The 11,077-nt window shown below is 37.7% G+C and overlaps 1 protein-coding gene across 1 annotated transcript in view; it reads right to left on the bottom strand.

The window, feature by feature from the left end:
- Positions 1 to 11,077, bottom strand: part of efr3a (EFR3 homolog A (S. cerevisiae)) — a 153,373-nt gene that overhangs the window by 44,310 nt on the left and 97,986 nt on the right. The window contains exon 8 of the mRNA XM_008287784.1: positions 1,151 to 1,229. Within this exon, the coding sequence (XP_008286006.1) occupies positions 1,151 to 1,229 (79 nt within the window). The remainder of the gene's footprint in view (positions 1 to 1,150; positions 1,230 to 11,077) is intronic.

Genomic DNA, 11,077 nt, shown 5'->3' with positions numbered 1-11,077 from the left:
AAAGTCCTGCTCTCACACACTCATTCAACACTTGATCTCAGATGCAGAGAGAGTTTTCTTCCTGAAGGGGGCGGGGCCAGCAGCACTGAAACTTCCTATTTAGAAATCAAATTCATACCAATAGTTACATGGTCACAGAGAAATAAACCATCTTTGTGGTGTTTATAGCTGAAGAACTGAAAGATCCATTCTGGAAGCAAGTGAGATTTTCATTATTTTACTGAAAAGGGCCCAACTTGGGACCTTTATTCTGGTAAATTCAATTAAGCTTAACTATAGAAACAGCATCAGGTGTTTTGGTTTTGTACGTGGTCATTAAAGGACTGGTTTTGCTTTCTCCTTCAGCAGTTTTAGAAACACTTTCACAAAACATAGTCATCATTTGTGAGCTATAGATTGGTGGTTGGTGGACTTTGTTAGCAATGGACAGAGTCAGGTTTCAGTTTTAGTTCCAGTAACTACAGACATGATTTGTATCCATCTTCTTCCAAAAAAATCCCTTAATGGTGTTCAAGAACAAAGTGGAAGCTGTTCAAATGTTCATGTGAAGAGTTTCTCACCTTAAACTGGATCAACCAGCAACAGTTTACATCGTCTGCAGGATTAGTTTTATCAGATCAGATCGGGCTCTGTGGTTCTAACATCTGTGGTGATGTTTGACTGCTGTGATTGTTGTACAATAAACTGTAAAAATTGGACAGACTGCAGCAACCGAAACCCCTTCAGAGGTTCTTAAAAAAGAGAGGATGAGAAGGTTGTTTTTCTTGAAAGGCCCCTGTGATAATAAAGGAAAGAAAAGTGACATCTTGGACTATTTTCTGCTCCTGTGAGGGAAGAAATCGATTTGTGTGTCTCCTGTTCTTTGATTGATTTCTCTTTGTGCGACTATTGGAGTACTGAGACAAAACTTCAGAAACAAACCGCAAATTACTTCTACTGTAGCTCTTTGAGACGACTGTACGATGTTCTGAACTTCCAAACATCGTCAGCAGCTGCTTTACTTTTCTTCTTAAAGCTGCTGAACATGTCATTTCCTCCTGACCGCAGGATAAAACAGCTGTTACATCTTCCAACTCAAAACTGAAGCAGAAAATGATTAAAATGCAGATTTGTAATCCCATTTCATGTCACTTGGTTTGGTTTGCTGTACCTGGATGGAATACATGATGATTCTGAAGCAGGAAACTGCAAACTCATTGGGGTCCCACAGGTGATGGTTGTCCAGGTGACTGAAAACAGACAAAAAAATTGAAATATTATTAATATTCTCAGCAGCAGAATATGATGAGGACATGCTGATGATTTTGACAGAAACAGTCAAACAGTATCATTATGTATAACTAGTAGACGGTTGCATTTTCACCAGATTTGTGTCTTATAAACATCTGGAACTTGTCATCTCCTCAATGTTTATGTGAAAGGTCTTCAAACTTAGACGAAACCCTGCACACTTATCAAACGTCAGACATCCTCATGAGGAACATATCTGTGAGTCCATAAACGATATAAAGGACGTCCAAATAAAATCTGTTCTGAGTGTTTTATTATCTGCCAATACAGAGTCCCAGTTTAATATCATTTTCTTTGATAATATGCATTATTGTAGATCAGTACCTGGTTGTTCCACCAGGTGGAGCCTGTAGAAGCCAATAATGTAATAACAACCGATAACGTAATAAATTTGCACTTTTTAAAATGTAATAGGCCAATGACGTAGTAACTGGCCAATAGCGTAATGAAAGTCCTGAACTGATTGGTCAATACCATAATAAGTTATTGGCCTGGTTAAAAAAAATAAATAATAAAAATTCTTCGCAAATGTAATAATTATTGGCCAAAAGTTATTACGTTATCGGTTCAGGACTTTTATTACGTTACTGGCCAGCTATTATGTTATTGGCCTACTACATTTTAAAAATGGCAAATTCATTACGTTATCGGCTATTTTTACATTATTGGCTTCTACAGAGCCTCTTACTGTTTAGTACTATAGAGACCACAGGAGGCATCACTCAGACTACAGGCAGTTCATGTTGGCAAGCAGAGAGCATTGTGGGAGTTTAGCTAGCAACGGGCACCACGACAAAGACTTCTGTGATGCTTAATGATGTCCGACCAGAGCTAACGTACTAACAATGAGCCGTAGTCTACTTGGACAGAGCTTCTTTAGCTAAGTGGCTAATGTAATCAAGCTGTGTTTGTGGTGAGTGGACGAGCAGCCAAGATTGTGGGAGTCTAGCTAGAAACAGCATCATGACAAAACCATTGGTGATGCTTTATGACCTCCGATTAGTGCTCATGTGTCTAAGACAACGTGCAACAGACTTCTGCAAATGTCACATCGCTTATGTCCTTGCACAAATGTTGCTTTACCTTTATGACATCTGTGTGACAGTGAACATGGACTAAAGCTTGGGCTTTACATCCTGCCAACGCTCAACAGTTTAAAAATGCCTTGAGCACCAGAAAACGGCCGCCTTTCTGAGATTGGTGTTAATATTAGAGAATCATATGGTGAGCAGTAGTGCTGTATGCTACTGATGTATCACAAATTACCCACAAAGTAGATGCACAAGTACAGTTTGACTAAATTACAGCTGACAGACAGGACAATGCCCGTCTGTAAAAGATGCTTTTCACCTGCAAAGACTGAGTGAGCGAACATGTCGAATAATGTGATTTATTTTGTGACAACAGAACCCTTTTTAGCTTTGAGGCTTGATGAGGCAGTTAAGCACAATAATCGTGTTTGAACTGTGTTATTTTTACATTTTTTTAGCTAACTTAGCGTTCATTCTGTTGACAACTCGTTACTGAAAGCTGCTAAAAATCAGACGTTCACAGTTTGCGGATAAACAGCAGCAGCTAAGAATCAGCTGAGTTCCTGCACAAACGTTTTTCACATGATCTAATGCAGAACATTGATAAAATTTCTATTAGAAATGATAATAATAAACTCGCACGTTCTGTCATGTAGTATTTAATTACTCATTTCAATACATGAATTTGGAGATTTTTGGGGGAGTCAGAGGGTTAATGGAGGTGGAACTTCTAAAATCAGCTGAATTTTACTCTGGAGACTTGAGTTCTCGTGCTTTTTTAACTAAATAACAATAATAACCAACTTCCGTGTTCTGCCATCTGGTATTCCATTAGGTTTTATGATATTTTAGGTTTTTTCTGTGGTTTTGTATCTGAATTTATATATTTAGACAGATACTCATCATCTCAAAGTAATTTATTTTCCATAAAGATTTTTGTCAAGGGCTCATGAAATGTGACTATAAACCATCTAAAAAAACAAAAAACAAAAAACTAATTAATACATAAATAAAATGCTCTCTGGTGAATAAACTACATAATGGAGGCACCATTTCTAAATGACTTTGACAAAGCTTTCTGTCGTCGAAGCTGCAGTTTCTTGTCACTTCTTGTCCAACAGATCATAACCAAGCATCAGGTGACTTCAGTCAGTTTTTTCCACCAGCAGATGTCAGACTGAGCAAAGATTCATTGCAAATTGAAGTTTATCTTTGCTCAACAATGACAAATTTTGATATTTAGCAAAATAATCATTATAATCTTGAAGCTGTAATCATGCAGCCTGAATGTTGGCGTGAATAACGTGCCGCCTGCAGACTGTCAGGCAAAGATAGACGGATATAATTAGATAATGCGGAGGAGGATCAGTTGCACAAAAAGCTTAAGAAAATCTGAGACTTTCCACCTCTGATCTCAGGGGGGGCAAACATCCAGCGCACTTAAGCTTGAGGTGAGAAACACAGCAGGTCAGAGGTTTTAAAAAACATCACGTGGGCGTCGAAGGAGATGTGCGAGACGAGCAGATGAAGAGCGACAGGTTTCCTGACCTGCAGCCTCCAGGAAAACTCATCTATAAGATGCATCTGCTGCTTATGTGAGCGAACAAACAGGCGGCAGGTCGGCTTCTTCACCCACCTGCTGACAGCCAGAGCAGAAACCAGAACACGGGAGACAGAGAAGAGCAGCTTGTGTTTCTGGTAACATCTCAGCTCAGAAAAAAAAGGAAAAAAAATCTCATATTTTGTGATGGGAAAAGATCGAAATAAGCCATGCTAGAAACTCCCGCTAGGAAGTGATGGTGCATGAAAAGGTAAAGTGTTAGGATTCTGTGTTTATAGTATTGGTGCAAAACTATCTTTTAATCGTGTGTTCATCTGACAAATCAAAAACAAAACAAAAAAGGAAAATAAAAATCACTACACGTCACATTTATTTGATGTTGCTTTAAAACAACAGCAACGAAGCAAAAAAATATATAAAAAATTGATGAAATATCTTAAATTTGAGCTTAAATTCAAGGATTTTATTTTACGTTTTAAAATGATTTTCTTGTTTTCATGGGTTTTAATGCTAAATTGTATAATTTTAAATGTGTAAATATCTGACATTAAAGAAGTGTTTTTCTATTTTAGGTTACATCCAATAGCTGGCTTCCTTATCCATCATCCACTGCTGCACACTGACAAAAGATTTCCATTCTTTAAATTCACAGTATTAAAAAAAAACAACAAAAAAACACACACAAAAAACACATTTAACTAGCATGATCTGTCATCCTATATTCCAATACATTGTGCATTTTTGCAAGAAAGATGTCTTTCAAACCCACTGATGGATTTTGTGACTTAGAAGGTTAATGGTGCTGTAGCCCTGATTATGAAATCAGCAGAAGACTGGAGTTTCAGATGACAATTATAGTTTTATTTTTACACTAAGGTCCTGTTGGATTTTTGCTGTCAATCTGTCTTCCTCTTACTTTACTACGTTGTTTACTTCTGTTTTCACTTAAAGTGCTCGGTCAGGTCTAGAGAAGGGTCACATCCACCACATCTGGACATGTGAAGAACTAGATCTTTACTTTTATCCTTATTTTATTTCTTGTCTTGTTTCGTTATTATGTTTAGGTCATATTTAGCTGCTGTAACGTGGATTTCCCTGGTGGGAGATCAATAAAGTTGCTCATCTTATTATTGGGTTAAAAAAAAAAAAGAAAAGAAAAGAAACCACACCCCTTAATATGACAAAGCTCCATTTCCTATGCTTCCAGGGAGAAGACTCCACTGGAGATTTAATATGCACTTAGTCACATGACCGAAGCAGGTTATCGAGGACGCTGTCTATTTCTTTTTACAAGTTCTTCACAAATATCAATATTTTATGCTCTGAAGATTTGAGGCATATCAGAGACGGTTGGGCAAACATTGTTCTGAACATCTGGTAATCTGAGATGGAACGACCTTATTGTGTTTCAGTGTGTCTCACGAGTTGTTGTGATTTTAAAATGTGCTTTAGAAAGAAATCTGACTCGAGTCTTGTTCTGTGTTTTCTGCAGAAGCAATTCTTTAACAGCTGGTTAGACATAGAAACAAATCCTTGGTTAAACACGACAAAAAAAACAACAAAAAAGTCAGTGGATCTGGGAAAAGGAGCTCCTCTGCTACCGTCAAAAGGCATCAGTACAGTTTACTGACTCAGCAAAGCTTCCAGTGTTGATGAAATGTTGTTTAAACCATCATGTGGTATCAACAGTGAACTCATGATGAAGCTAATCAGGATTCTGTCTGATCAGGTCAGCTGGCGATTGACTGATCGATTAGTTCTTAAGCAGACGTTGTTTTGTGCTCACCGTCTGTAACAAAAGAGGCAAACTGGGCGACGTGAGGAGAAAAAGCACAAAAACCAACCGACGGCATAAAGCTGGTGACTGTACCGCTGATTGATAATCACCAGCATCTGACACTGAGTACGAGTTTGATATTGATCAGCTGGATTCATGTTGCTATTATCCACATCCTGTGGCGCTGAGCACATCCATTCACCAATTTCCTGCTGCAACATATCGACTAAAGTCTCATTTTAGCATCCGAACGAAAACGTCAGGTAACGAAAGCGAAACCATCCGAGCATGATTCAGTTTGAACACAGTCAGAGCAGCCATTCGAAACCGAAACAATGAAATTAGGAAACCAGAGCAGGAAGACAGAAGGGAGGAGGCAGAGGAGAGCGATAAAGAGGATTGGAAGAACAGTTCACCAAAATGACGTCAATACAAACCCCCAAAACCGTCCCTCCCCCCATCCCCCCACCCAATAACCCCAATCCCTGCTATTTATAGTCTGAAGACGCTCCCCTTCCTCCTCCACCTCCCTGCAGGAGCTCTGCAGGAAGAAAACTGGTTTCACTCTCAGACTGAAAAAACCGACTGGAAGCAGAGCCGCTGTTTAATCGAGAGAGAAATTAAAGAGTGGACTAATGAAAGGATTCGGTCCTGCTCTGCTGCTGTCAGATTTCTGCATGAGGTCTCAGTAGTCATGAATATATATGAGCAGCTCCACCGGTGTGTGGCCTCACTGGGTTAAAAAATAAAGATATACCTGAAATTAAAGATATCTAGATCAAGTCTTTTTGCCCCCGACGGTCATTCAATATTTAGCATCTGCCACCGGATCCAAACCTGGAGTTATTAAAATCAGTGCAATCTATCTGCTTTACAACTGAATATCTTTGCAATGAACTAAGAAAAAAAGCTGCATTTCTTCCTCCAGTCTGTTCCTTGATGTTCTGTAGGTGTTCAGGAACCTTGTAGTAAAGTCTAAATGTAGTGTTAGAGGGTAGAATGTACTGTGGCTCCACAAGCTCCAACACATGGAGAAAACCTGGATTCTCTACATGTCAGAAAATGTATCGTCGATCAGCTGTAGTACCTGGTTGTTCCACCAGGTGGAGCCTCTTACTGTTTAATACTGTAGAGACCAGAGGAGGTATCGCTCAGACTACAGGCAGGTCATGTTGGCAAGCAGATTGTGGGAGTTTAGCTAGCAATGGGCAGCATGTCAAAGACTTCTGCGGCGCTAAAAGACATCCGGACAGAGCTAACATATTTACGATAAACTCTGATCGATCAAGACAGTGTTCATACGACACTGTAAGTCATGTAGCTGAGCTAAAGATGCAACATAGAATACAGCGCCAGCTAAAAGTTGGGAGACGCCTGCTAATTCAAGGGTTGTTCTTTATTCTTGCTTTTTTTTCTTCAATGTAAAGACAACTAAAGACATCATAACAAAGAAATAACACGAGACACTATGTAGCAATCAAAGTGCTAAACAAACCAAAATATGCTCAATATTTTAGATTCGTCACAGGGAATGATTTACAGTTGACAGATGTCTGGTTGCACATAGTCAGATCATTCTCTAATGCAAACAGCGCAGTGTTTAGAGGATGTATCAGAGGAAGTATAACCAACACATTTGGGATTTTGGAAAAAGTCAAACCCACCTCAAGTGAGCATTCAAACACGTTTGGATTTTTTTGTTGTTGTGACTCTTAAAAGTAGGAATACAACCAGGCAATGTAAACAGAGATGGTGTTGGTATACACAAAACATCCCTATTTAACTAAAGCTGTATTTCATATCGTCGGCTGGGATAGGCTCCAGCCCCCCGCGACCCTAGTGAGGATTAAGCGGTGTATAGATAATGGATGGATGGATGTATTTCATATCGTGGCAGTTATTTGTCAACCATCGTTACTTTAAAATCCCTCTCTGGTCATCGACTGAACACTTATCTTATCTTTATGTTTTTCTACAAAAACACTCCCTGCCTGCCTACAAAGGGTTTAGATGGAAGGCGGTGCAGCTTGAACACACCAAGTTGTACTATTAGAGTAATTCAGATGGACTGATTCTGAAGAAGATTCATTGGTACTTAAACCCTCTGCAGGCTGACTGGACCGGTGGCTCCATATGAAACCCCAAGCGTCAGTTTTAGGGTGGAAATGTTCAGTCATGGTGCTGACGGTGTGTTTAACTCATGATGCATCTTCTACCATGAAAAAAAATAAAATAAAATCTATATAAACATGTTCACAAGGTTCACTGAGTCACTGCAGCAGCTGAAGCAGTGACGCCAACCGACCTGTAGGGGCAGCAGAGAGCCAGTGGAGAGAGATGGAGGACAAAGACACACACATACACACACAGACACACACAGACACACACAGACACACACTCCTTCACAGCAACACACCAGCAGCTTGAGTCTGTGATGCTGATAATGGAAACTGAAGCAGGCAGTGTGTGTGTGTGTGTGTGTGTTTAGTTAATATTCTGTCAATCAATCAGTTATTTTATTTGGTCCAGACTTTTTCTCAAAAAAATAAAAAATACAAATTTATTTAATAAAAACAAACCAACACCCCCCCACCCACACACACACCCCTTAATCAAAACACTCATTAGCAAAAAGACCAAACACTTTATTAAAAATCACCTGAATTAAACTCCAACAGTAAATCCTGATTTTAATTTGATTTTAATGAAAAAATAATCAATGCGTAACTAAATGTGTGCAATAAATCATATTGGAAGGTCTTCCTGCTTAACTTTAATTTAGTGTGTGTAGGATTAAATGTGCTTGGCTTTAATAATTAGTAGGAATGTTTGTGCACTAAGTTCTTAGAGTGCATCTGGGAAGTATTCACAGCGCATCACTTTGACCACATTTTGTTATGTTACAGCCGTATTCTACAATGGTTTAAATTCATTTTTTCCTACAAAATTCTACACAAAATACACCATTATGACAACTTGGAAAAAGTTTTTTTTGTTATTTTTTTGCAAATCTATTAAAAATAAAAATACAAGAAATTATCTGTACACAAGTAAGCAGATGAAAAAATGTATTTAATCCATTTTAGAATAAGGCTGTGACATAACAAAATGTGGTTCAAGTGAAGCACTGTGAATACGTTCCCGATGCACTGTATTAGTATTTTTACAGTGCAGTATTTGTACTGCTACTTAAGTAACCGACAAGCAAATATTTATTCTCACGACCTCCTCAGCTCCATGGAGTTCTTTTATTTTTAAATACATAAATTGTATTAAAAGTCATAAAAACGACCTGGTGAACAAAGTGAACACCCAGCAGCTCAACTGTGACACATTTTTCAACAAATATTGGCAGAAAAGGAGCAGAAATGATGCCTGAGAACAACCAACGCTGGGTTCCTCTCAGGCTGGAAATGAAGCCGGAGTTTTAAAGCTCTTCCTGCTCTCAGTGGTTCTGTTTCATTGGTTTGATTTTCCTCAGAGACTGACAGCGATTCACTCAGACTGAGTCACTTTAATAAAACCTGGACGGAAAGAAGGAAAAGTTTGAAAGACAAGAGGAGACGAACGCTGCTGCAGGAAAATACTGATCGACCTGGAAACGGACTCACTAAACATGAAGACATTTAATAACGTCACACACAGTTCTATAGGACCTGAAACCTGACAAATGTGTCAAATAAATAAATGAATGAATGCATGAATATTTAAATTTAACAATTTTTAAATGAAGAGCTATAATTAAGGTTATTTGGGAACACTGTAAAAACACTGTTAATTAAGATTAGAGACATTTTTTAACTGATATTTTCCAGATTTTCTGTTTTGTTAAACTACATTTTGTAAAATCATACAAAAATGAATCATTTATACGTTGTGAAAGAAAAAAATGACATAATGTCCACATCAAAAATCGACATTATAGTCATATAATTAGTAACATGTGCATTTAGGATAAGTCTTTTTTGATCCCACAGTGGGGAAATTTGTGAGGTTACAGCAGCAAAGACAGTGAAAACATTTAAGAAATGTACTACGAAACTAAAAATTAACCAAAAATAAACCAAGATACAGAAGTATGGAAGGACTAATTAGAAAACACAGTATTACACATCAGTGGTACTGCACAGATTCTACCATGAATGGAAATACTGACATAAGTCTAAATATTTCACACACACACACACACACACATATATATATATATATATAATAACATTGCACTGTAAAATTATGCTATTTTTATTGCATTTAAATCAGAAAAAAATATTGTACCTATTTTTGCCATTATTTAAAAGAATTTTTTTTTTATTAAAGAATAAAAAAAATGGCTAATATTATTTTACGCTTTCCCTGTTTTGTAAAATTACAGATAAGATTATAGCTAGCCAAATCACAAAAAATTACAAATTTTATATTTTTATCTTTTCAGTTTGACTTTAAAAGTATACATTATTTTTGCTACATGTAAATATATATATAGAATTATTTTGCAAATACAACAGCAATTATTTTATAGTTTTATTTATTTATTTATTACAGTATTTATTTATTTTAAATCTAAATTTTTAGGCACCACACTGCCAGAGCGACTGGGTTTATGTTTGGGTTTATCTGTTGGGTGCTTTAGGTGAAATCAGAAACAAGAAATAACAGAGAAGGTAGGAAACTGCAGCAACTGTGGAGTTTGTATTGTTTGAATCATGAGGTTTTATTCTATTCAAACGATGTATAATGTGTTTTACGGTGGACGCCAGTGAGAATGAACTTCTTTTTTTAATCAAAGACCAGATATTTATGAATGCATTGGCTAATCTGAGACAACCGGGAAAGCTTCATGTTCATCCAAACCAGAGAGGTTTCCAACTGAGAGCTGGAATTGGACTTTTAGAACTGCCGTTCTGGAAGCAGAGGAGTTTTTTGATAAACGGTTAAAATGCGTTTCACATCTCAGGTAAAGACTGAGCTGGTTCCTGTTGCACCGAGGTCAAAGACAAGTCAGATAACGTGTAAATGAGAGCCGCAAATGGAAGGTCGACTTTCAGGAAGGAGAGGAAACGAAGAGGAAAAGGAGCTTTGAACAAATTAATTGAAAAAGCTTCGAGGCAAAGAGGAAACCAATGAAACAAATCAAAGGGGAAGTGAGAGGAAACGTTCCTGAAGAGGCTCCACAGATGTCAGCAGTAATATCGTCTAATTAATTGTTAATGGCGGCATTAAGAGGTGACTGGATTTAAAAGCAGCAGTTATAGAGTTAATTAAAAGCTGCAACTCAGAGTCGAGCTGAGAAAAGAAACCGTAAAAAAACCCGCCGAGGAAAATATTCAGGAAGTAAAATGAGACCAGAGGGAGTTTTCCTTCTGGCTGCAGGAGACATCTTGGATTTAACTCAGTTCTGTTCTGCACCGACAATATGGA

This window comes from Stegastes partitus, unplaced genomic scaffold (assembly GCF_000690725.1).
Source record: "Stegastes partitus isolate 25-593 unplaced genomic scaffold, Stegastes_partitus-1.0.2 Scaffold520, whole genome shotgun sequence".
Lineage (NCBI taxonomy): Eukaryota > Metazoa > Chordata > Actinopteri > Pomacentridae > Stegastes > Stegastes partitus.
The sequence above is the reverse complement of the archived record's forward strand: the minus strand, read 5'-3'. Positions and strand labels throughout refer to the sequence as shown.